The sequence below is a fragment of the Saccostrea echinata genome, unplaced genomic scaffold (genome assembly GCF_033153115.1).
Source record: "Saccostrea echinata isolate AGI-Se365-2 ecotype Australia unplaced genomic scaffold, CSIRO_AGI_Sech_v1 ptg000047l, whole genome shotgun sequence".
Taxonomy (NCBI): Eukaryota; Metazoa; Mollusca; class Bivalvia; order Ostreida; family Ostreidae; genus Saccostrea; species Saccostrea echinata.
In genome coordinates this window covers 4,996,800-5,024,645 of record NW_026889796.1, presented here as the reverse complement: position 1 = coordinate 5,024,645, position 27,846 = coordinate 4,996,800, and the positions used below count along the sequence as shown (strand labels likewise).

Genomic DNA, 27,846 nt, shown 5'->3' with positions numbered 1-27,846 from the left:
CGTGTATGACCGGTTGGCAGGGAATGCTCACTCCTCCATGGCACATGATACCACCTCTGATGTTTTATGAGGTCCATGTTTGCTCTGCCCCCTATTTGTATTGTTTTAATGGACTTTGAGCTTTAATACCGTTCATTATCTCCATATTTCATAGTAAACTTATTTTTCACTTGATACCGACCATGTACTATACTTTATAAGTTAAATTGTTAATTTTTGATAAAGATATAAAGTGAAATCTATCCCCTTCTAAATTTCAATCTGGATAAAATTTTATACATAGTCTTTCTTCTTCGTGCTTAGTAAAATGAATAAGATAGTTAATCCTTGCATTTAATTATAGAAATATATAGCTTTATAGAAGAAGCACAATGATGCACCAAAACATGACATTATATTTACTTCTTCTCAACAACTGTAAGAGAAAGTTATGTATCATGAATATAGTCCGTTTCCCATTCATTCTAATCTCGTCATGACAGGTAGAGTAAAACTATTCCTTTTGTGTACAACAATATAAGAAACATTTATATGAGCATTACAATATTTTTTTAGGGATACTTGAAACGGTATCTCATAAATCAGCGATTTATTGATATTTTTTCACACCTTCAAACACAAGATCGGTCACGGTAGCCTAGTGGTAGGGCGCTCGCTTCGTGATCGGGAGGCCCGGTTTCCATTCCTGTTCGCCGCGTCGCGTCAAACCTTTGACGTTAACATAGGAAGTGACTGTTCCTTCGCCAAGCATCTAGAAGTGAAAGTCACGGGTCTTTCGGATGAAACCTTAAAAACCGAAGTCCCGTGTCACGGAAGGCGTTGGCACAATAAAGAACCCGTACTGCTCAATGGCTCTGACTGCCGCTAATAGGTCTAAATTCAAATTTTAGTACGGATTATAGGTACAAATCAAAAATATGTTGAAGGCCTAACAGATCTACTGAAATAGAATGTGTGATGTTATTCAAAAGTTCCAGAAGCAAGATTCAATTTGATATACTTTGTCAAAGCTGTCGAAAAAAATGACTCCTGCTTTATCAGCAAAAAAGATTTTGTTGGTCTCAAGACCTAAATATAATGTCTATAATGAAGATTCTATTCCATATTCTATTCCATATTCTATTCCACAGTAAGTGCATATGCATGACTTCAACTTTTATGGTTCTTGCAGATAAATAAATTTTGAAAAATGACCAAATATCACGGAGAAGCGGAGTCTTGATTTTTAAATCCCTTTTTGTAGATTGAAGGGAATTTATCTAGGATGGATATTCTATGACCCGCTGTGGAAGGTTTGAATTAATTCTATGAGGCCATCTTTAAAAAAAAAATGTTCATTTGCCCTCTCCCAGCCGACTGACTTAACCATCCCTACTCAAAACTTTTTTTCGCCTATTAATAACTATTTTAACTTTATATTCGCATGTGCTTTTGAATAAATTGTTTTTCCTTACCTACCTACTCAATTTTATTTTTATTCTGCGTTGGAAAAGGGGAAGCAAACTTTTTTAAAGATGTTCTGGCCTATAGTCAAATTAAAAAAAAAAACAAGAAATTTAATTTGATAAATGGTTATAATGATAAACTAACCTCTTTATTTGTAGAAAATGACGAATACATGATTTTTTATTACAAGTAAACTTGAGAAAAGTGACCGTGTTTTCTTGCGGTGCAATTTAGGATTATGCATCCAGTACGTTAATAAATCTTGCCATGAATAGCTATGAAATGCCGTTCACTTTACTATACGAATGGAAAAGTAGAAATGAAAGTATGAAGAAGTTAGACAATTCTTTAAGTAAGATTGAGCAAAATGATATAATCGACATATTGTCTAACTTTTCCTTTTCCTTTCAACAGTTCTTCAATTCAGCATTGGATTTGAATATTCCAAAACCGAACGACCTTGTACCAGAATCCGACTTAGCTTATGTGGCCAAAAATATAGTTGATTTCAAAAGTCTTGCTAGATTCCGAAAAGTACCTAAAGTTGTGTGGTAACGAAAACCACACAAGATTACAACTGTGTTCAGGATTAATCTTTGTTGAGAATGAAAGATTGATAGAACAACTTAAAAGAGAATAGAGTATGGCTTTTAAAGCCATCGAATTAAGATTTCAAAAGGATGTGGATATTTTGGTCTAATTCACATATTTTCGACGAAGAAACCATCATAATCTTTTGATGCTGATGAGAAGAAAAATGGTAAACTTTTTTTACCAAAAACCAATGGACATCTTTAAAACAATAAATAAATGATATAATTATCTGACACGAAGGAAATGTAGCTAGAAAAAAATGTCTTTGTCATATTGCAATGTACATAATTAAAAATAAAAGCATACTGTTGTGTACCTTTTAAAACTTCTTAAACGCTGAGTAATGAGAATGAATTCCTTTCTATTTTCAAAGACGCATACAGTTATTGCAATCTAAATAATTGTAGCCAAACTTTAATAAACGTATTTTATTCTTTTTAGTTTTTTTTGCAGGACAAAACTTTATATTGGCATTTAAATAAGATTAAAAATGTGAATAAATTCATCAATTTTTACTATTTGCTACTATTAGAAGAGAATGAATTCTAGATCCTTTATACGTTATCTTTTACTTTGTGAATATGTAAAAAAAAAGAAAGAAATTGATTCAATTTTTTTGTGAATAAATCACCAAAAATGAACTGAGTCATACTTTTTTTTTTAATAAAAAGAAACTAGTAAATTCTAAAAAGAGGTTCAAAGGCCTTAACGATCACCAGAGTATAATACAACAGTGTAATTGATACCTAGAAGTATAACTAAAACAGAAATAAATAAATAGATAAAGCTATGGTGCCAAAACGCGAGAGAAAAAGGATGATCAGGGATAAAGAATAATAAGTACTCGTATAGGACTCCGTAATAAAACTTAAAAAAGTAAATCTATCTACTTGCCCCCATTTGTCACTAACATCACACTAACTAAACGGAACAATAGTTCTTGAGAAATATTATTGAACCTGAAATGTTTGCAGTTTACATTGACGACTTACCTGTTAATGTACTCCCATTTGAAATATTATTGCCAACCATAAAGAAAAAATAAAGAAGAGCATAATTCCATTTCATATTTATTTATTTTTTGTCTATTCTGCAGAAAGAACTCAGGAATCTGACAAATAAATTGTTTGAATTCTCTGTAGGAAAATCTAATTTTCATTTTCAGTTGAAATGGTAGATGTCATCGGAGTAGTTGTCATCAGAGGACACGATAGTATCATACATTGAAACCTAATTCTACAGGAAATCCGGTCAACACAGCCGTACATTTTATCACATTGCATGACACAGGTTTGGTCTCTACCGAGAGGACAATTTTCTATACCTTCACAGTAGTCTCTGGTTACATTAGCACCAAGTGTTACGACTAATGCAAATAAAAGCATTGTTATAAGCATCCCGAAACCTGTGATGAAAAAATCCAATTATCACAATTAATTTTTCATGTAAGTTTAAAATTAAAAAAAAATAATAAAAATAAATATATCTTTAATTTTCTACATAGAAAAGAACACATACATATGACAAGAAGCCAATATTTCGTTACATCTTTTAAGTAAGGAAATGAGTGTTCATTGCCCAAAATAACTCCAGTTTTCTTGCTTTCTAAATAGCATTCATATATCTTAAAGGTATAACTAAATTGTTGCTACAGGTATTTCCTTTTTTTTTCAAGACTTGCCTGTATTTTATAAAATTTACTTACGTAATGTCTCCAGTCATTCAAGATTTGCCCGTCTTCTATAAAGTTTACTTAGTTTAAGTCTCGAGGCATTGACTCTGAACGAATTCAAAATATGCATGGCAGGGTTTATATGCACATTGGAGTCGTGTCTATTTTTTTAAAATGTAGATACCAAAGTATTTTAGTAATCGGGAGTGTTTTTATAGATTTTGAGCACCACTTTCTGTATTCTCCTGTCAAGAAATGATATGTAATAGAGAACACATAATATTAACAACCATCGCAGATGTTCAATTGACATTAAAAATTAGTATCAAAGGGTCTTTGGATAAAAAAAACTGTAGAAAATAACATTTAAATTATTTACAGTTATAAAACGTTTACAGGTTAATGAACATCTTTTTAGCGACAATGGAACGTGAAACATCTTTAAAAAAGACAATGTATGACTAGAATTTAATTTAGTTCATTAATTGTCACAAAAAGCGTGAATGGTTTTCTCAAAATAACGAATTATGTTTAGTTTGAAGACAACACGACTTTAAAATTCAACAGTCACAGAGGTCATCAAACGCGTTAGAAATAAAACCTATTTGAAATTTTTATATTTTCAAAACAAAAGTCACCAAAAGGGCATGATTTGCTTAGAATGCTAAGAAGTACTTCAATTTACCTAAAAAGACCAAAAATAGGTCTTCAGACACCAAGGTACACTTATAACTAGAATTGAGCCGGTACGAATTGTTATGATACTGGGTTAAAAAATAATGTTGATTGGAAATTCATGTTCTTTCTCTTTAAAACTGTAATATAAATTATCATTCTAGATAAATTAGCAGAAATAAATGCTTATCATAATAATACGTAACTATAGAACATGTAAAAGAAAAATAATGAACGATAAATAAAGTGAAAGGGAAAGAATACTCCTTTATTTCATTAATAGTTTTTCGCAACAAAAGACAATTCTATCAAAAGAGGTCAAATGTAAGTTTCAGAACAAGTAAAGATACTTGTAACCATGCATAAGACAATATACATCGGAATATGAATGTTTAATTAGCATGTATACATTGCATATACATATTAAACATATTTAAAACTTGAAAAAAAAGATATGAGAGCTTTTGAGTTATAAAATAGAATAATCTATCTCTTTACAGTGAGCCCTCTACTCGAGTGTTTGCTTTTTTAGCTTTCTTATCTCTGATCTATAAGTCAATAACATATTACTAATATCTGAAACAGTAACCTTTATTAAAAAGTACAAAATGATTTGAAAGCATTACGGATATTCAAATAGTACAAGAATACACTAGCTTATGCATTAATCTTCTCACATATTTGGAATCTACAAAAATTATTCTAATAATTTTGATGTAGTGTTGTCAATATTTTTTTTTTCTATAAAAGGAAATTGTATTGAAGATGTAAACTTTTTCTCTGTCAAGTATGAATAATAGTATTTAAAAAAAAAAATGAGCACAAGTATTTAAAATACAGCCTAGTTACATAACAATTCATAGTATTTACCCGCCCCCTTGGATATTCCATTTAAATCTTATGTTTTGAGTTTAACATGAACATTTCATAAAAAAAGAATTTTAAAATAAAAACTAAATTTTTATATTTTAAATTCGAAATTTGCAACCTGTGCAGCAAGTTATAACATTATGTCATTCTTCTTTGTCTGGGTGGAAAGGAAGACGCAGTGTTTGCTTCTTCGACGTCATATTCTCTGTTTGTATATATCTGTTGTGGTGCCTCTTCCTTTCTATCATCATTTTCAAATACGCTTTCGTCGTCAATTTGACGCACATGTACGGACGAATCTACAATTAGATGAATTCCTTTAAAAATGCTCACAGCATTTTACTTCATTATATATTTGAAATTAGAAATCAACATTCGGTAGGCCATTTGTAGAAAATTAACGATGATAATTTAAAAAAAAAAATACCCTTCTTTACTGTTCGACGTCGCATTACTCCAAATATAACAAATATAGCCAAAGAAGCAAGCAGAACTAAAATCGCCAGAACAGTAATAGATATAACGCCTGCTGTTGATATGCTTGATTTTTCTTCCAGAGACTGCTGGGTAGCGAAAACAGGCGCCTGTTGCAAATCACAAGGATATCGTTGAACGGACATGAGAAGCAAGCTATCTAATGCTGGAATATTATGCTCGTACATTATCTTATTCATGGCCATCACATCAGTTATGATAGTTATGGAGCTTAGTGAAGAGGATATTCGAGTATTCTGAAACTTCAGTCCTTCAACTTCGTCAGAGGTCATCAGATAATTTTGGATGTATCTCTCGTCAACTTTGCATCTTCTTGCATTTGGATCAATAGTTACATCTTTTCTGTAATTCAACTTGAGGAATGGCTTCTCCATTTCCTCAAAAATTCTATCAAAATTAGATCCATTTTGTTGCGTTGTTACAACCCTTAGGAATGGATACCTCTGGAGTTGGTTCTCGCTGCGTCTTAGCTCCCATTCTTCGGCAGAGGTATCCTGTGACTTTTCTTCCAAAAGAGCACTAGGGCAACCTCTGATTAGGATGCTTTCAACATTTTGTGCGAAATCTACGACATCCCCTTCAAATACTTTAATGGCAGATAAGTACATTTTGGGGAACTTAATGCTAATAGCCTTTGTACTTCCTCTGTTGGGATTTCGAATAATGTTCTGCAGTTGTTGAAATCTTGAACTGTTTCTATTGATATATTCTACTCTGAAGTTATTTGCTTGGAATTCTTTTCTGGTCCTGATTACAATGATGTTAATCATAACATCTACAGCAAAAGATACAAAATAACTGTTATTCAGATTGATTCCCACGCCAAGCCCGTCATTGTCGGGGAAAATGATACCATTGCAGTCTGAAATGTAAAAAAAAAAAACAACGTGTAGCATAGCTGGAAATAGAATAGGATGTTTTATTAAAACATTTTATTTTGACATCTGATCGTTACTCTCATCATGTGAGACCTGATTTTATCTTGTGTGGTGCGGGTTCTTTTTCTTCTATAGTGACTTTTTGGTTTTTATTGGACAGCAGATGTGACACTGGTTGACCCCAGAATTTTTTTCTATCAATAGCAGAAACCACCTCTACAAATACAATGTCCTGACGTCTGACGTCACTTCCGGCTGGGTGATTCTTACTATGGAATGAAAACTGGGCGGGGTATATTTCAATTTCTGAAGAAAGAAACCATCTATTTAATCATGGGGATAATTTAGTATTATATTGTATAAATGAAAAAAAATTATAGAAATTTAAGCCACATAACAGCAAACTACACTGATAATTATTACCATGTTTTCTCAATAATAACAACAATTGTTTGAGTAAACGTTTGATAGGATGTTTTTGCATGGTTTGACTCAGATCAACGTAATGAAACATAAAGTATTTTTAGTATTCTTTTTCATCTGTAATCAATTTAAAAGTTCAATTGAAATTTACTCAACTCCAAATATATTATGAATTTTTAGGATCATTTTATTTTTGTTTTCATGCATTCGTATAACTTATTTGAAACGTTCCCTAAGTTTTGATAAAGTTAAAGCTTATTCAAATCTTTGTATATATCTAAGTAAATAGATTGACTGGGCGGAGTAACATTTTACCTATAATTCAGACGATAATACTCATTTTTCAAAGGGACCTAAAGTTTTCTACAGTTCTATTCTTATCACAAAAATATAACCGTAAAAAAATGAGAGAGAGAGAGAGAGAGAGAGAGAGAGAGAGAGAGAGATCGTTAAGTGCCTGTGTCACTCTTATATGAGTTTGACGCTAACGACAAAACTCCAAGCTCGCTCAATATTGAATTTGAACGAGTTTTAAAGCATACCTTATGTCAAAGAAAAGATGTTTGTTTTTTAACGTCCCTTCGAAAATTTTTCACTCAAATTGAGACGCCATCACTTGCCGGTAAAGGGCTACACATTTAGACCTATATTCGGCATACTCGGCACTTAGGGCCTTTGAGCAGTGAGGGATCTTTATCGTGCCAGCAACTACTGCGCATAGAACATCGCTTTATACCACCTCATCATTTCTAAGAATAATTTTTTTTTTGGAAAAAGTTTTTATGACCTGGTTTTAAGCTGCAATTCACACTTTTCTACAAATGTACCAAATGGCAGTTCTAGATTCTATGACTCAAATCTCGTATATGAACCCAAAATGGCTAAGAAAAAAAAAACAAACAAAAAAAAAAAAACGTGAATTTAAAAAAAAAAATCAAAACATCTTTATATGATGAATATAGTGATTGTACAAATTTTCAGACAAATACATGCAATAGTCTCCAAGGACAGGTACGGACAAAATCATGTTTACAGACAGATAGTCAGACATACAGACAGCTAGACGAACAGACAGACACACATTATGATTCCAGTACTACCACACCTAAACTTCGTTTGCAGGTGTCTAATAAACAGTAAGTCTCCAAATGGACCTGGGATCGATAGAAGATCGATAGAAATATTCGTCAGAATGTTTTGTTTGCGTCAAGTTGAAAAAAGAAATTTTAACTTCATATTTACATCAATGAATGCATGAATCATATTGTAAGAAGTTGTTAATACTTTCAATTACCGACTGGCAAAGTTTCTAGTGTGTTCATTTGAATTGTCTCTTCGTTTCCCGTTAGGTTTAAACTATCTTGCTTGTATTTGAAGACTTTACGATTATCGCTGGTCCGAATCTGAAAACCAATGATAGCTTCCAATCCTTCTGTTCCCTACAGAAAAACATAAAACATCATTTATATACCACACATCAAACATCATTTATATACCACTCATCAAACATTATTTATATACCACTCATCAAACATTATTTATATACCACTCATAAAACATCATTTATATACCACTCATAGAACATCATTTATATACCACTCATAGAACATCATTTATATACCACTCAATAAACATCATTTATATACCACTCATAAAACATCATTTATATACCACTCATAAAACATCATTTATATACCACTCATCAAACATCATTTATATACCACTTATAAAACATCATTTATATACCACTCATAGAACATCATTTATATACCACTCATCAAACATCATTATATACCACTCATTAAACATCATTTATATACCACTCATCAAACATTATTTATATACCACTCATTAAACATCATTTATATACCACTCATTAAACATCATTTATATACCACTCATAAAACATCATTTATATACCACTCATCAAACATCATTTATATACCACTTATAAAACATCATTTATATACCACTCATTAAACATCATTTACATATCACTCATTAAACATCATTTACATATCACTCATAGAACATCATTTAAATACCACTCAATAAACATCATTAATATACCACTCATCAAACATCATTTATATATATCACTCATAGAACATCATTTATATACCACTCATAAAACATCATTTATATACCACTCATCAAACATCATTTATATATATCACTCATAAAACATCATTTATATACCACTCGTAAAACATCATTTATATACCACTCATTTAACATCATTTATATATCACTCATAGAACATCATTTATATACCACTCATTAAACATCATTTATATACCACTCATCAAACATCATTTATATACCACTCATAACACATCATTTATATATCCCTCATCAAACATCATTTATATAACACTCATCAAACATCATTTATATACCACTCATCAAACATCATTTATATACAACTCATCAAACATCATTTATATACCACTTATAAAACATCATTTATATACCACTCATTGAACATCATTTATATAGCACTCATAAAACGTCATTTATATACCACTTTTTTTTTTCGAAATATTTCGATTAGACTACATACATTGTTATTGTCATGGAATTTACATACCATGAAAGTAACACTCTGCATCTCTCCAATTCCTTTGTCGGTAAACACTCTATGATACCATCTTCCATTCAGGTGAGGCAGACAATTACTTTTCATGTCAAACTTCGCTGTTCTGTCTGTTCCCTCTATATTGACTTGATATTGTAATGATGATGATCTATCGCACCGTAATTTCAAGCTTACCAAATATGGTCGCTCTGAAATTGAAACAAAATCCATCAAGTTTTTCTGTTTTCTTATCAACATTATTTTATACATCTAAATATGTACTGAAAATATTTTCAAATAGCCAAGAAACTATTTTATTTGAAAATGAGAGTTTTTAATTAGATGGTATTTGTACACGATCTGACCTTCGTATACACAATAAGAGGAAGTAAGGTTCATCTCCTTTGACCTATTAACAAGCCGTCTGCTTTCTGATTGGTTTCAGTGAAATTCCTTTTCAAATTTAATTTTCTTAATCTTATACTTGTAAGAAGCCATTATAAAATAGAATGATACCACGGATATACAGGAGGGAAAATTTGTGTTTCTTGATTTATAACACTTTTCTTCGAAATTAAACATTCTATAAATCATAAATCTAGAAATTAACTGCAACTAAAGAACAACGAGTATTTAGAAAACCAATAAGTTCAACAGCTTCTTACTTTTTCCTGGCTTTAAGAATATAGAAAAGTCTGTAAGATCTCCGTTTGCCATAAATCTGTATAAAATGAAATGAAACGAAATTAAATATTCTGAACATTAGTTTAAAAATAAAATATATAAATAAAAATAGAATTATGCTTTCAACTGCATTGAAATGCCTTAAAGGGTTTAAAGTTTTGCCTCAAAACCTTCATTTCCAAGTGAATAAGCGACTATTCTTGCATATTTGTACCCTTCAAATTATAAGCTTACTTTCTTCGATCTTTTCCTTCAAACGCAGTCTCAAGTTTACTCTCTGGAGCTTCACTTACATCTTCAATGAACTGTCTTCCGATGAACATATCTTCTCCCTATTAAAGATTTGTTTTGCGTTTTACCTTTTCTTTTACCGTAATATCAAAATCATGCAAAAGAATTATAATATAAGAGGAAAAAGACAATAGCGGCAGGGTCCTTCTGGTACATGTAACCACATACCATCCCGTCCTTAAGAACCTCAGCGGTATCCTTCAAAAGAATCTGCCAATTCTCCACTCAAATAAACTAATGGCAGAGGTCTTTAAGGAGCCCCCATTGGCTGCATACAGACGCCCGAGGAACCTAAAGGACATGGTAGTAAGAACCAGATTGGACAATCCATTACCTAACGGGGGCTTTAAAACTTGCTCTGACAGAAGATGTCTTCTCTGTAAGTACAGCTCTGACACAGACAGTTTTAACAGCCCCGTTACAGGCCGCAGCTACAAAATACTAGGGAATTTGTCCTGTCAAACAGACAACTGTATTTATCTCATCAGTTGCAAAGTTTGCTCCAAACAGTATGTTGGTGAAACAGGAGATCTCCACAGGAGAGTCAATAATCACCGTTCTACCATTAGGACCAAAAAACTCAATGAACCCGTTGGGGAACATTTCAACCTTGAAGGTCACAAATGGGAGGACATGACAGTAGTGGTTATTGACCATAATCCAAGATGGACAGACGCGCAGAGAAAAGGCAAGGAAAAGTTCTGGATGCACAGGCTGAAGTCATTCCGCCCTAATGGTATTAACAAACTTAATGACTTCACCAGGATGAACGTGAACTAGACCCAATCCTGGATTGTAACAAACAAGTTCATTCTCTCTATATAGTGTAAACTTTACCGTTAATTCGTATTAGCAATCCTGGAACAACCTACCCAAATATTTACAGCTTACATTTTTGTTTATTTCTTTTTTCCGATTTCCAAATTTATAATATATCCAAATTCATATTTCAAAATTGTCCTACCATATTATCTTTCTTTAATTTCTTTTTATCATGTAGAGTTACGCTATTTTGAGAGAATAAGACAATGTACGATTTACTGTTGGTCGTAATTAATTAGCGATAATTAATTCGTTCAATTATGTAAATCACGCTTCACCAGAGTACACCCGATAGACCGCACGCAATTCATAGCGCTCCGGATTTCTTTGTTCACAACTGTTTATAAACTCCAAATTAAACATGTAACATTGTAAATATTTAGTGTTTGGTAGTTTAGTAGTAGTGCTAGTTGTTTTTGCTTCTCTATTTCCTTTGTTTTTATGAATTCTTAACTTTTTTCTTTGTCCTGAGGAAGGACAGGTCGTCCCGAAAATTTGACAATTATTATTGTTCGTGTGGTTGGTCATTTTTAGTGCTTTATATATATATATATATATATATATATATATATATATATATATATATATATATATATATATATATATATATATATATATATATATATATATAGTATCAAGTTGGTGCTAGACTTAAAGTTATCTCTCGGATGGATACGAGACCAGAGAAATCGGTCGAAAACAACAAACCTGGATATCTTGTGAGTGTAAGAGACTAACCCTTACTATCGATAAGCTTGGAAGATTTTTCCTTTAAAATCTTTGGTTGGTGCGATCGAGACTAACACATTTCAGTCGAATTATGTGCCAGGACTATTCCTATGTATCGCGAAAAATTATCCAATAATTAGTCAAACAGCGTGCAAGGACTTTTGAATGCTAGACAAAGGCATTATTGATTGACATTGGGATATCGTGTGGTCTTAAACATACATTGTTTTTTTCTCTCAACACCATCGGACTTTAGTGCGACAGACCATCACAGTTTATGGAGCAGTGCATTTTGTAGGAAAAGAGAGATCGGATTTCAGGTCGACCAAAGGATTCCAGCGTCTATAGCAATACCAAACCATGGAGCGGGACAGCGCGACCACGGAAATTGGAGTGGTTTTTATATGTAGAAAAGTCTGAAAATGAAATGTTTTGTAAACTTTTATAAGTATGATTGTTTCTTGTTCTGCTTTTGACTACAACATTGCATTGTTAAAGCCGTTACGGGATGACAATTCTTCTAGCATTTTACGATATTCTTTATTTTAATATATTGAAAGATGTGCTCAGGTTGCCATGAAATACTTCGGTATTTTTGTCTTACAATAAGAGTTAAATGGATGTAAAATTCAAAAAGACCTTTGTTTTTATACTGAATTTGACCACGGAAAGTTCCGTCTACCTGATCAGTCCATAGGGCTCAGAACAGTCAACAAGGGATGCTTACTCATCCTGGGCACCTGATCCCACCTCTAAAATTTCTAGGAATCCGTGTTTTATGCCCTCTTATATATTTGTATTGTGTATAATTTTTTGAGATCGATCACGGTTCGATATTTTTACCTTTTACATATTAAAGTTTTATACTAAACTAACCTCCAAGGAGGCGAGTTTGAAAATCTGACCATACGCCAACGGAGTTCCCAATGTTGTAGAATCCCCTTCAATCGATTTGATTTGAAAAAGTCCGTCATAATTTGTAATTCTATCAACTGAAAAATATGGAATAAAATAAGTTAATTTGCTTTCAGTAACATGATAAAAAATAGAATAAAAAAAATAATTTTTATACTTGACTGATACTATGGAGTTTATCGATCACAGTATGTGAAAAAGGCATTCAACATAAGTAAATCTTTACAGATAATTCGTATAATTATTATGCAAATTATTCGAATTTTGTATCCATACCTGGTACCAAGGGTTTGGTAACGACTCCGTTTAGGTAGCCCGTAGAATTGGACAACGCTAAAAATTTCCTTGTCTTAATATTCTCAAGAGTTAAAAAATCACCAAACCTGGTAATTTATTATAATAAAACATATATTAAATAATAAAGAATAATAATAAACATAAAAAAATAAATTTTACTTTACATCGAAGAAACAGTTTCATAAGCCATACAGGAACAATGTGTTTGAAAAAAAAAAACAACAACAGAATTTTATCTTGAAAAATTATATGGCTGAGGAAGACCTTAGGTTTAAAGTTTTTTTTTAATATTTCCATTTCTATTTGTTTTCTCTGTGATAACTCTTTGAAAGGTAGTTGAGTTGATTTCTTGATCATTCTACCGGAATGTAACTTTCGCCAAGCGAAAGGTCAGGAGCTAAGAAGGCCTAATATGCATGTAAATCTCGTGCGGCTGTCTTTGTGTTTGACGTCAGTGGGCGGGGACTATTGAAATTGACATATTAGGCCTCGTGTAATTTATTTTTTTTTTTTTTATATTTTTAAAATCTAAATTTACAATTCTATTTCACAATGAAATGGAAATATAAGGAATCACTGTCGAGTTAGTGGAGTATGCCAGGAACATCGCCCGTTATGCAAATTATCCCACGTTTCCAACTATCGTTGATGCCCTGGCATACTCTACTAACCAGACAGTGATTCCTTAAATCTATGCCGTGGGATTTTCATATACACACTGTTTAAAAAAAAAATAATATGTTTTTTTAATTAATCTGAATCTAATCTGAAGATAACCAGCATTTACTTACTTAATAATATCGAGAGCATTGGTGTTGTCAATGGCTTGTCTTTTACGTCGTGTCCCCTGTGATATGTAGGAATCGTCAGGTGGATTACAAAGGGAGGGTGACACCGTCTGCTTACAATAAGTATACAGGGCTCTACGCAGACATCGGCGTCGTTCAAGCAAACCTAAAAACAGCACATATACTAAGACAATTTAGACTAGACAATCTAGATTCTTTCAATTTTCAAGTCGTTCTTAGAGTTATAATAATTTTGAAGGATATTATGAGTTTTCCAGAAGAATTAAAACCGATACATATGGTAAATATTTATAATTAATAATTCTGACTATCATTCATATCATATGAAACTTACCAAAAGCGTAAAATCCTCTATATCGAATATACTTATTAAAAACTTCTAAAAAGGAAAACTTTTGCCAAAATTAATAACACCCAAACGTATTACTTTTCACATTAAACCGCAACAAAAGCACCAAAATGTACACTTTTTACATTTAAAAATATCTAAACGACAAATTAAAGGGTTTTGACATTATGGACAACTGCTTCTTTCATAACGATAACAGTATACCTAGAGAATTTTCATATCATGTATCAAATTTTGTTCATTTTGTTTCTATATAATAACTACTTTGAAGTTGAAGTATAATAAGTACTCTGAAGTTGAAGTTCTCTAAAATATATGTTTATAGCTGTATGTGTTACTGGAGAAAATATATACAGCAAAATAATAACTGAACTCTTAGATAAATGTAATAATTTGATTTTAATCCTCAGCATGTTCTACATACGTTCAATTTCTACTACTGACAAATAAGTTGTTGATACGGAATCAGGACAACTCGCCCCCAAGACAAGTCGCCCCCAACACTATTAAAGACAGCTCGCCCCCAATTTAGGACAACTCGCCCCCACTCAAGACAGCTCGCCCCATTTTATAGACAACTCGCCCCCATTATTTTTTCTTGTGAATTGCAAGGGGAAAAATAACTGTTATTCAATAATGTATATTTTATATGCAAATTTAAATCATAATCAATATTTACGATTGTAATAGCTAGGTTATTTATTTTTTTATGCATTTACATCATAATTTTGTATAAAAACACAATGTATGCATAAAAGATTTAATCATAATATCCATGCTTTCTTAAATTTTATTCTTGTGAAATAGAGTTAATAAATGCATTTTGATTTATCATATTTTTTTTAAATTCATATTTATAAAATATGTCTATTTAAAAGAGCACATTGTCCTCAATGTTAAAACATCTTAATTATTTAATGACGAAATTAACGTTTAACTGACGGCTTTAAGAAACTTATGATAATGATTATCAGTAATTAAATGAAAACATCAGACAAAAGTTTTAATGAAACCCCCAAGCTCACAAATAATTTTGATATATACTTCAAAGTGACGACTAATTAGAACATGCAAGCTCCGAAAATTACGTATTATTTATTTAGTTGTTTAAAAAAATTGGCGTGCCGTATCCAAGCTCCGAAGCAGCTTCAACGTGATGAAGAATTAAAGCATACAAGCTCTGAAAATTACATATATTTAGTTTTATTTGTGATGAAAATGTAAAAAAAATGTGTGAATTTATTTAAGATATATCAAAAAGTGCCAGTACCGACAATAGATATTAGTGTTTAAATTATTTGTGTTGTGTTTTATTTTCAATAAAATTGAGAAAGAGGGTGTTGCAGAAACTCGCAATAAATCGAGGACATTTTTTAAAAATACCCACGACGCATGAAGAGTTATCTCCCTCTCTCTTTCTCTCTCAAGAGAGATGTTACATCGTACTTCCATTATACAAGAAAAAATTATGTATATATGTACCAGCCATTCCGGGATTCGAACCCATTCTCAGGTAAAAGAATCTTTGTAAACAGTCCACACGCTTTATCACTGGACCATCTCCGACAGTGAAGTATACTAATCTATTTTATGTGCACATTTTGCATTTCGGATGGATAATAATTTTTATTCGATTTTTGTGATTTCCAAAAATATGCCTCTTTGAAACAAAAATCGGAAATGGCAGTTTTGAAGAAAAATCCTGTCTCTTTATGCGTATATCAAATTCATTCTGTTTCAAGGAGGCAATTTTTCAGAACAATGGGGATTCCCTATTTAAAAAACAGAAAACTTGACTTATTTTGCTATGTGACTAATTAACACTTCATTTAATGGCAAATTGGAAGTCGATATGCATTTTCTAAATATTGTTCTACATTGTGCTGTATATACCGCTGTATCTGGAAAAAATTAAGACCGTTTTCTGTAACTTAAAATTTTGCTACAACTTTAGGGAAAATAACAAAAGAACTGCAACACCCTCTTTATTTTCAGTTGTTCGTTTTAACTTTCTAGGAACATTTTTAAATTCAAATATCTATATAATATATTTAATATTTGTTGGTTCTTAAACTGGGGGCGAGTTGTCCTGAATTGGGGGGCGAGTTGTCCTGAATAGGTTGCGAATTGTCTTGGGGACGAGTTGTCTTGGGGGCGAGTTGTCCAGCATTCGTTGATACAAAGGTATCAACAATCTCGTTTTAAGGCAACTTTTCGAAAACGTATGATCGAATCAATACCCTTGTTTGTAGACACAGTTTTGTCGATGGATCGAATGTCGATTCAGGTTTTTTTTCTTAACAAATTATAAGGCCAGTATTTATATACGGAAAGAAGACTACTTTTACCCGATGAAGAAAATGGGTTTACAGTGAGAATGACCGCTGGACAAGGAATTCCCACTCGTGTAAGTCATACGAGCCCACCATTAATTTTTTGGGGGCCCGTGTTTGCTCTTCTCTGAATTTTTTTCATTGGACTTTTAACATAATTACTGTACATGAACAATAAGGACTTCAAGCTGTATTTAGGAGAGGCATAGCAATTGTTTAGGATTTATAGGAGATATGCACTCAAGCTACTTGAAGTTACACCGGTTGTATTATAATTATGTGAAGCATTGCCGAGAAGGGAAGCCAAATAAAGCTGTACTGAGGAAGGAGACACTAGGTTTTTGAAGTTGTACTGAGGACTTGAAGCTTTAAATATACTCAAAGTTTATTAAAGAGAGACTAAAGAAAGTATCAAAAACTTTAAATAAAAATGACGGGTACCAAAGGAACTAAAAAGTCCATCTGTATTATATAGAGCTAAATTGAGAACCTTGCAGTAACGTTAAAGAGAAGACAGATATATTATATAGAGGACAAGTACGTTAAATAAGGAACGGGTACATTTAAAAGATGATAAATACATGTACCTAAACCTGAGGATAGAAACGTAGTCGGTAACTGAAGTTATATTTAGGATCGAACCTTAAATAGCTGAGTTTCAAAGACAGACATTAGCACTTACATTTAATGAGAGTATCGTACGCGTAAATGAGCATGTATTGTAAGTGAACACATAAGTACTAGGACAGGCAAGCACGAGCACGGAACGGGTTGCGTTCTTTGAAGTACTTGAAGTACATATAGTAAGAGTATAAGTTTACCTTTTTAGTTATTTAAGCCGATTAAGGACCCTCTCTACACTAAATGAAAATGTTTTTTTCGACATTGAGAAAATTATATTGTATAAAGGTGTAAATATTGAGCTTATTTATATCGTTTTCAACACTGGTTGCCTGGCTTTTACCCCCAGGAGAAATGTTCAAAGGCAACAAAATTTTGATGAACAGAAATCACTGTTGTTTACATAAGTTGGGAAAAAGCATGCAGATGAGGTGTTCAATTAATTTATCATGGCCTATCAAAATGTTAAGAATGCTTGAATTGATTAGAAATTGATTGATAAACTGTAGATTTCAATTTATTTCATTTTAGATCTAAGGGCAGATTACTCTAACTTCATAAAAATACCACAGAATCAGAACTCTTTAGTGCGCAGTGTATAGAGGGTTCTTAAATTGGTTTTTGATATGATTATCATTTATTTTTATTTATTTACATAAAGAAACATTTGATTGTAAATAATTATTTTCCCTTTCAAAATTGACATTTTATGTTCAACATTCCCAGTCTTGAAAATTGAAACAATGAAGGATATTTAAATAAGAACTAAATGCGTATACTAACCATATGTGATGTCATTAAAGTATCCAGGTTTCAATAACGTATCAATAGACGTCATCTTATACTGAATTGGCACTGGTTTCTCATCAGCGGATGTTGCCCACTCTCTGAGACTCTCCGTACTTCCTTCTGAGAAATCTCCAGCTGGAGGGTTTCCTCCAATATAGTACTCATATTGTTCCTTGTTGGTGTTACTCACTTGTTGTTTTGCATCGTTTTGTGAACCAACACCCACACTGATGCCCCCACCAGCCGAAGCACCGAAACCGCTGTATGAGGCCTCAGCAGCAACCTGCGATTCAAAAGTTTAAATTTCTTTTACAACCATGGTAATGATTTCAGTTTACAATAGTATACATTCAAGGATAACGTTTAATCGGTGTCGGCAGGGGATGTCCACTCATTCATGGCACTTGATCCGACCTTATTTTTTTGAGTTCCGTGTTTGCTCTGTTCCTGATGTATATTACTTGAACGGGCTTATGAGCTTGAATAATTTTCGTTATCTCCATATTTCATTCATGTCACTTTCTGAAATATTTTTATTTTTCCCATGCAGACATGCCCTAGACCAAACAATTCCATCTAGAATAAAGGGGTCTGGTTTGCATTGGATAAAATTTAGACTTATTATACTTGGTCACAGCATTCCATGATCATAAGTTTTGAACAAATATAGCTCTAATTGAATTTAATATAAAATCAATCACAATGCTGTTTAAGCAGTGTCCTCTATACTGGAGTAAACTTTTTTTTAATCTTTTATCCGAAACTTTTTTTTAAATGTAAATGTGACGCTTTGATTTCTTTTGAATGAAAATAAGACAAATTTGAAAGGATAACGTATGTTTTGATATATTATAACAACTCCGAGCATTAGAATCATACATGCTAGTTTGTTACTTTTCTCATATTCATCTTAAATTAAAGCTTTGAATACTTGTAAAGTATACTTATTCTGACTTCAAATAAAAGTAGAAATTAAATTTTAAAACAATTTCGAAACAGTTCTAGTTTTAAACTTCATTCAGTTGACCTCGGCAGATATTCCTTCTGATTCCAGTTTTGACAGATCCGAATTAGAGAAGGTTAGTTGTTGTACTGCCTTAGCTCCCATGACCACCTGGGTTGTGTAATGGGTTCCAAACTCCCGGATAAAGTTGAGGTACATGTCTTGCAGTGAATCATTATCACAGTTCTCCATAGGGAGGAGCATAACAGCTTTCTCAAAGTAATCAGAGACCTGAAATAGGAAGAAATTATTACTGAGACAGACAACTGACAGTTCTTGGATGTTGCTTTAAAAGATTTACTTCGGAGATTTACTGAAACACGCGTTAAATCTTACAATGTGACAAATTATTTGGCCATAGTGTAAAAGCATGCATTTTCGGGTTTTTGTACGATTGAATAAGAGTATTATTATCTTTTGATTAAGGATATGTGTCAAATTTAGAAAAAAATAAGGGGGGATTTAATATCAGATTTCTTGTAAATTGACTGATGTGATTGGGGAAAAAGTATCGCGACGTCAAAAGCGACACTGTATTTCATACTTGTAGAAATTTTAAAATGACAGACATACATGTATGAGAAATAGCATTTCAAGTACTGTGCGTTAAGAATAAAACATTTATAAATCTTTTACTGTGCTGAAATAGTTTTTAAGAACTTGGAATTTAGAACTAAATCTTATTTTAAAATCCAGTTAGCATTTTATTCATACTCTATTTCAACTACCAGGATATAAAATATTTTTATACTTTTTTTGTTATTTACATTTCTTTGCAATTACAAATGTTGATAACAAGTTGTGCATGTGCTAATAATTAGAATTAAAACATGCACGCAAAAACAAAACAAATCAAACACCATATGTTCTCTACCTTCGATATTTTGGATGTTTCTGACATCCGAGCTCTGTACACGACAGCTCGGCTAACGATGCTTAAGGTGGTTGTCTCCCCTTTTTGAATTTGTTGCGTATTTTTTTGATAGGATGCACTTGCACTGAAGCTGGCACTGACTCCCCATCCTTCACCATGAGCGTTTACCTTTAAGAGACATGCGTGTCTATAGCAAAATTTTATATTCAAATCACAGTGTACAGTAATTAAATATTCATTATTTATAAAGGGATTTAATTTTTTAAAAAATCAACTTGAAATAAAATAAATTGAATTAAAACACAAAATGCGAAATCTTTCATATGTGAAAAAATTGATTCTTAAAATAAAAAGCATATCGTAAGAAATAAGTTGCTTATTAATTTTAAGTCATACCTCTTTGATTTAGCAAATACTAGCATAAATTCATGTTATTGCGTGTATGCTTAAATTTGACAAGCTTTTTGCTTGAATTGATGTCAAAATTCATTGGTTTTATTATTCACGTACACACCAACAGTACAAAAATTGTAATATAGTAGAGTGTATATCAAAGTGTAATAAATATAATATGATATAATAAAATTAAATAATGTTGTACATACGACCATTTTCTTTAAAAAGTTTACAAACATAACAATTTGAAAGTTCTTATTAGTTCTTATTAAATAGTCGTTGCTCTTGCTTTGGTGAAATCAAGCATAGTGGTAGGCCACTAGCTTTGTTATCGGGGGTTACCGGGTTCGGTTCTTGTTCTCGGCGGCGCGTCAAACCTAGGAAGTCAACTTAAGAGATGAATTTAATTTTTGAGAATTCATGACGGCATGAACTACGGCGCTTCACGTCGGCATATTTCATGAATCGCGTTAGCGCTTCATTATAAATATCCAGGCTTGAAGCGTTGTAGTTCATGTGCCTCATGAATTCTCAAAAATTAAATTCATATCTTATATTTACATTATTTCTCTGATGACTTGCCACATATTTTTGTCATTCAACGATCATTTTTGAAAAAAAAAGTTTGCATAATTTTTTTACTTCAATCACATCACAATGGAAATATTTTTACTCATCCCACGGTAGTTCACGAGAACATGAACTTTTTCTTATTTGCAAAGAATCTTAAGGAAACAAATATTTGGAAATATAAATATATAGGTATAAACTGTTCCTTTGACAAGAGACCTTAAAATCTGTCACGGTAGGCGTTTGCACAATAAAGAACTTTTACTATCTTCAAAGGCTAAATTTAAAGCCCTTCACGTCTCATATATTCTTGCAAGGGACGTAAAACAACAATCAATCAATCAATAATTGCAAAGTGTGTAACCTCGCTTTTCAGACCATATGTACTTAGATGAATAACTTACCCTTTTTATGTTGCATATTGCACGAAAAAATTCTTAATTCATAAAAATATACATAGTAAATGGTTAGAGCATACCGAAGCATCTACACTCAACATGCTTTTGTAGTCCGACTCCGACTGCACCTTATACAGAGAGGACCCAAACTTAGCACTAAAAGTAAAAAAAACACAATAAAATTATTTTGTACAAAGGTGTAGAATAATTAATAGAAATACCTGCATATGATTCTACAATAGGGTAATTATAACAAACATTAGTATTTACATTAACAACACATTCACAAAAATATATCAAAATCTTTATTTTTCACCGTGTTAGTTTATCTTATGTTCCGAAAAAAAGAATTACAATTGTATCTTTTCATTTCCATCGATTCATTTGTTCTTGGGGTGTATATCAATTAATCCGTGCAATCTATTCGCCTCACTAGTCCTTTAGAGTATCGACTGCGAACAAGTAAATTAAGTAATTAATAAGTACCTTGATTCTGCAATTACATCAACATTGTCTGGAATTCGGAAATGTCCGTCTGCAGTGAACTTGTTGGAATATGGTAAATCAATAACTGGGAGGCGGAATCCTTGATCCACCACTCCGTCGTTGCTGAGGGGATTTCCCTTGAACAAATCGTATCCACGGCCTATGTATCCCAGGTTGTAACGGGATTCCATTGCAATGAACGGAGTCTGCGTATCCTCAATGGCACTTAAAGCTAATGGAAAAGATATGAAAACAAAATAAAAAAAACAGCTCCGTTAAGGCAGGTTTTACTGAAAAAAGTATCTCTCTCTCTGTCCTTCTCCCCACCCTCTCTCTCTTCTTAAAATATAAAACAAAACCTCTTGCTGTTCTTTCCTCTGCCTCTTGTACTTGCATTGCAGCCATTTTTTCTGGGAGTCTAGCGTGTAGACTAGCGTTCATCATTCTTGTTGAAAGTTGTAACTGCTGGTAGCGAAATCCACTCACCATTTCATCCAAAGACACTGAAAATCGTCATCAAGAAACATTATTTCAATCTAATTATTCTACCAATGGCTTAGCAAAGCAATCATTCTGCAGTCAGAAAGATAATGAAATGCACTGTGTTTATTTTTGTGCAACCTGCGATTGAAAAGAAAATTCTGAAAGGATATTAATAGTAGAGATGATTTTGGAGAAAAAATTATTAGCTGTATGTTGCAGTCCAGGACGGTAGCAATGATTTATAAAGAAGGGGGCAACCTTCCCAAGAAAATCTTACAAGCATAAGAAAGAAAAAGGAAGAAATAAAAAAACTGTCCAAACTCGAAAATCCTATTTCGTGGAGGTTGGATTGGGTGGGGTTGGGGAAAGATTTTTCATTTTTTCCTGAAAATGCTAAAATTTGCCAGTGTTCGACCATGCAGCAACACGAAGTACTGGCAAACCAACATCAAAATTAAAATTTACCTATTAAACAACAGCAAAAGACTAAACCCATAACAATCGCGTTCTATGGGCCTCGGGTTTAATAACTGTATGTTGCAATTTTGTACCGATTTATGTTGATCAAATCAAGGAATATATTATTGTAGGTTTAGAAAATTAATCTGTCAGCATTCTTGCTAAGCAATCAAATGCTTAGCAATGATGAATTTAAGCCATTTTAAAATGTATAGCACAAGAATACCTTTTAAGATAATTATTAAATAATTGATATTTATATTCAAACCTTTTCAACCCAACCCTTTTAGACAAAAATCAGAGATATGATTACTGTTTACAACGAACTCAGTTTTTAAACAACTAAATAAAACTACAAACAAAATGAATAAATAGAAATAAAAAAAAACAATTAAAAAAACATTACCCTTTCTCCTTATATATTTATCATGTTTATTTTCTAACAACTTTTTTATTTACATGCACAAAAAAAGTGAATACCTAGAATTTCTGGAACATTGTGTTAATGTATGTTTTAAAAAAAAAAAATCAAATAGATGTGATCGCTTTTAATACGGTTGCATTCAACACTTTATAAAGTTTTTCACTTGATTTATTCATACGGCTTTCCCTCTATTCCTTTATCATTCCTCTGAAATACTTGTGTGTTTATTCATTGCAAGAGACGTAGTAGTGTACAGGAAATAAAGCTCACGTCAGAACCATCGCGTATTTCACCATGTCATGAAGTATGTGATGGCTTGGACGCAAGCTATAAAATCATAAAAATTATATACTTTATACTAGTCAAATCCGAAGAAAATATGAAAATAGTAAAACAAACAATATCGATCTTTAATGTCAAAAGTTTTTCCTTTTAAGAAAAAAAAATAACAGGCATTTAAAAAGATGGTCGTAAGAAAATCAAGATATTGACAAGATGATCAGAAAAAATACAAAAGACGCATAGGAATCCATGCTGTGATTTAATATAAAGAGAAATTATGAAAAAAAAATTGGCTAAAAAAATTTGACAATCACAGAAATAAATTCCAGGATTCCCGATTTTTCTATTTTTCTCAAGATTTAGGCTGTCCAAAACCAGGAAGCGGACAGACGTTCTATATAGGGAAAAGAACTTGGTATGGCGTCATGTATTATGCTGCAAGGCTCGTGTCAAGTCACACCTTTTAGTGCAGACACTGATAAAAATGTATTTAATGAGAATTGACAAAAGAAGTACTCCTCCCTCATACATAGCTCTGATCCTTCGACGTATTTGGCTCCAGTCTTTTGCCCCCTTTTTTCAGTTCTTCAAATTCATTTTTCTTTAAATAAATCGGATGCCCAACGTTTTGGCATGAGCATTACTGAAGAGATATAACTTTTTAAAATGCCCATCTGGTGCATCAAAAGTGGTATCGTATAAGATTTACATTACAGGGAATGTTAATATATAAGAATACTGAATCACTATTAGAGATGGAGCAGCACGAAAAATAAAATCCTAGTGCTAACCTTTTTTGATAAAGAAGCAATCCTTAATTTCCAAATCAGAACACATTACTCAAAGTCACAGACGAATTCAATTTTGTTGCTACACCAAAATATCAATAGTTCTGAGCAAAAATCATAAAAACATCTATTCATTTTGAAGAAACGTAATTTGATTTTAAAGTGTAAAGTCAAGGGCACATGTTTGCATATTATCGTGCCTAATAGTATAAACCTACCCTTATAAAGTGTAAAATAACCTACATATGATTATGTAATAAGAACAAGAATCAAAGAAAAATTGGATTAAGAATCCAAGATTAAAACAGATACTAAAAAGCATGTAAATAGCAAGGCCATTACTATTATCTCAGTTAGTTAACGTACTCGAATTTATTCAGCTAAAAGCATCTTTTTCAATTTACTGCAGTTACTCACACATTCTAATTTATAATTTTTCTAAAATTATACATGGATAATGATGTGTTTCCATAATCGACTATGTGTGTGAGGAAGAACATTATTTTTTAAGGAAACAGATATTTTGACTTGATTAAATCAGTAATACAATATGATGTCATAGTAGGAGAGATGATGTTTAGAAAACAAGTTTCTTAAGATTGGTATTTAAAGATCTAATTAAACTCCTGAAAATGAATAGAAACATACAAATATTAACAAAAATGAAATGTTTGTATTTTGTTATGCTGTATTTGTCACTTGGATTGAAACTCCAACCAATGACGTCATAACTGCTCATCAAATAACTTGAAAATATTGATCATGAAATATAACGAGAACATGGCTAAGACGGCACGTGAAGCTATTTCCGTGAATATTGTGTGTGATTCATATGGATTTAAAGTTTTCCAAAAAAGTATGCTGAATTATTTCCATCGATTATATCTTTATTGATGAAGACAGTCAGATATTTACGTATCCCGATCGGCCTTTACTCTGTCATTCGTGACAAAATGATGGAAGAGAACAACACTAAACTGGATACTTTAAAACAGTATATTTGTACAGCTCAAAGGCTTGCGTTCTATGATACATGAATTTATAAGGTGCTGCTTAAATCGTGAGGTAAACATGATTTGAAGAAATATTTCGAGTTATATTTTATGTATATAACCCATAACATCGGAGTCGCCCGCGTGGCGCAGTGATTAGAGCGTCTGCTCTAGAGTCGCGAAGTAAGGAGTTGATCCTTACGTCCTGGGTTCGAATCCCACTGTGGGACGTGGAGACCGGTCCTTCGGATGAGACCGTATAAACCGAGGTCCCGTGTCGCAGTAGGTGTTGGCACGAAAAAGATCCCTCACTGCTCAATGACCGTAAGTGCCGAGCATAGGACAAAATTTGCAGCTCTCCACCGGCAAGTGGTGGCGTCTCCATATGAGTGAAAAATTCTCGAGAGGGACGTTAAACAACAAACAAACAAACAAACAAACAAACATAACATCGGATGAGGTTTCGTACGAATGTGTGGAATAATTATTTTCCAGACCGAACAGTAGGATTCTAGCTGCACTTTTTAGGCATTAGAGATGTTGTTCGGCTATATTATTTACTCAAAGAAATTATTAAACCCCAGGGTTGTGTTGTTCTGTTTACCTTTTTATATAGGAATATATTTCTATTAATAGCAGTCATGTGATAACGTCGTGCTAGTGTACTTCTTGGTCTCATACACTGTTGTCTTTATGCAATAGTTAATAATAGTTTATGTTTTATCGGCGGCTTTGATAATTTATCAAACTTAAATTTCTTCAAAAAGTCTAAATTTCCAGAGAAATTATTTGAATGCTTCCTTAAAATACCCGCATATCCAATAATTTTCTAATTTTAGCTATAGAGGTCTTGAGTAGCTTATGTTAAATTAAGATTAAATTAAATTAAATAAAAAGAAGCAAACTTACGAGATGCAAAACTACCGTTCACTGCTTGCAAATAAGTGTTGTCAATCGTTTTAATCCAAACTAAAAAATAAAACGTTAAGTGAAAAGGAGTCATTTCTTCGATTTTTAATGACTTAAAACTTTTAAATGACAAAATGTCCTTATATATATATATGATTTCAACAATAGAAATCGGATGAAGGAAGATAATTTTTCTAGGCATACAAATTTACCAAATAAGTATGCAAATAGGCTCCTGATGATGGCGGATTTGCAGCGAATTAATAAACTATCAAAAAAATAAACCTCGTATATATTACACTGCAGAAACATTATAAATTAGTGTGGAATCAAGTATATTGATGTATGTGGCTGATGAGAGGCTCTTTTCTTGAAATCTCTCTCTCTCTCTATATATATATATATATTAAATTTCTTCAATTAAGAAAAGTTTCTAAGGAGTCTAGTATCGTTCACGGTAGCTCAGTCAGTAGAGCGCTCGTTCCGTGATGGGGCGGGAGGCCGTGGGTTCGAATCTCGGCCGCGACTGACCTAAGTAGATAAAAATAGGTAGCAACGGTTCCTTCCCATGCGCTCGGCACGTTGAAGTGAAATTTCCGGGTCCTTCGGATAAGACCTTAAAAACCGAGGCCCCGTTCACGGCAGCCGTTGGCATGATAAAGATCCCTCACTGCTCAATGGCCTTGAGTGCCGAATAAAGGTCAAAATTTGAAGCCCTTCACCGGTATATGGTGACGTCTCTATATAAGTGAAAAAGTCTCGAATGGGACGTTAAACAACATACAATCAATTAATAAATCAAGGAATCTAGCAAGTGAACTTAGGATGTCAAGGTCTTAATTAGTCATGAGCCAACGAAATTGATCATTATAAGATAAGGGACTGAAAATTTTGACATTTCTTATTACAAATATCAATGATATACTTAGATGACATTGTACCATAGAAATTGAATTCTTAAGATTTTTTATGTTTTAGTTTTGCTACTGTGTGATCATTTTAAATGTTGATAAATAAACATGATCGATAAATTTCATCTCTGCACGCTTCTTAGTAATTCCATAATAAAAAGATAATGATATCAGGACTTACACATTGCCGAGTTCACTGAAAATGTACTTGTGAAAGTTTTGTACAAAAACACTTTTTACCTAACTGGAGGTTTATGAAAATGTAAATTTCGTTTTCATAATTGAATGTAAAATCTAAATTAATGCACATTATTTCATTAAAGTGCCGCGGTGTATTCTAAATCTCTCTCTCTCTCTCTTGATATGCCACAAGATGCGTAGTTTTCGACAACTAAATATCATGATGTGGCTGTCCAGAAAGTTTGAAATGTCACTTCCCTAATGTGATCTATTTTTAAAAAAATACTTTAAAACACGTAGATGTTTTTAGGGCATTTAAGGGGTAAGGAAGAAGGATGCAAAAGAATATCATTTTCAGTTTTAGAAATTTGGCCCTACCGAAAGTAGACATTTTAATATATCTTACACATTTACTTTTTTA

The 27,846-nt window shown here is 32.4% G+C and overlaps 1 protein-coding gene across 1 annotated transcript; it reads right to left on the bottom strand.

Annotated features, from left to right (window-relative positions):
* Nucleotides 1–5,395: 5,395 nt before the first annotated feature.
* Nucleotides 5,396–26,428, bottom strand: LOC133202919 (uncharacterized). The gene is made up of 17 exons (XM_061338782.1): nucleotides 26,335–26,428; nucleotides 22,357–22,500; nucleotides 21,998–22,229; nucleotides 21,592–21,667; nucleotides 20,148–20,315; nucleotides 19,298–19,504; nucleotides 18,265–18,553; nucleotides 14,161–14,323; nucleotides 13,349–13,455; nucleotides 13,034–13,149; nucleotides 10,550–10,647; nucleotides 10,297–10,352; nucleotides 9,644–9,840; nucleotides 8,348–8,492; nucleotides 6,724–6,936; nucleotides 5,685–6,614; nucleotides 5,396–5,556 (listed from the first exon to the last, which is right to left on the bottom strand). Exons 1-17 carry the CDS (start codon nucleotides 26,426–26,428, stop codon nucleotides 5,396–5,398), a joined length of 3,396 nt encoding a protein of 1,131 aa, XP_061194766.1.
* Nucleotides 26,429–27,846: the final 1,418 nt, after the last annotated feature.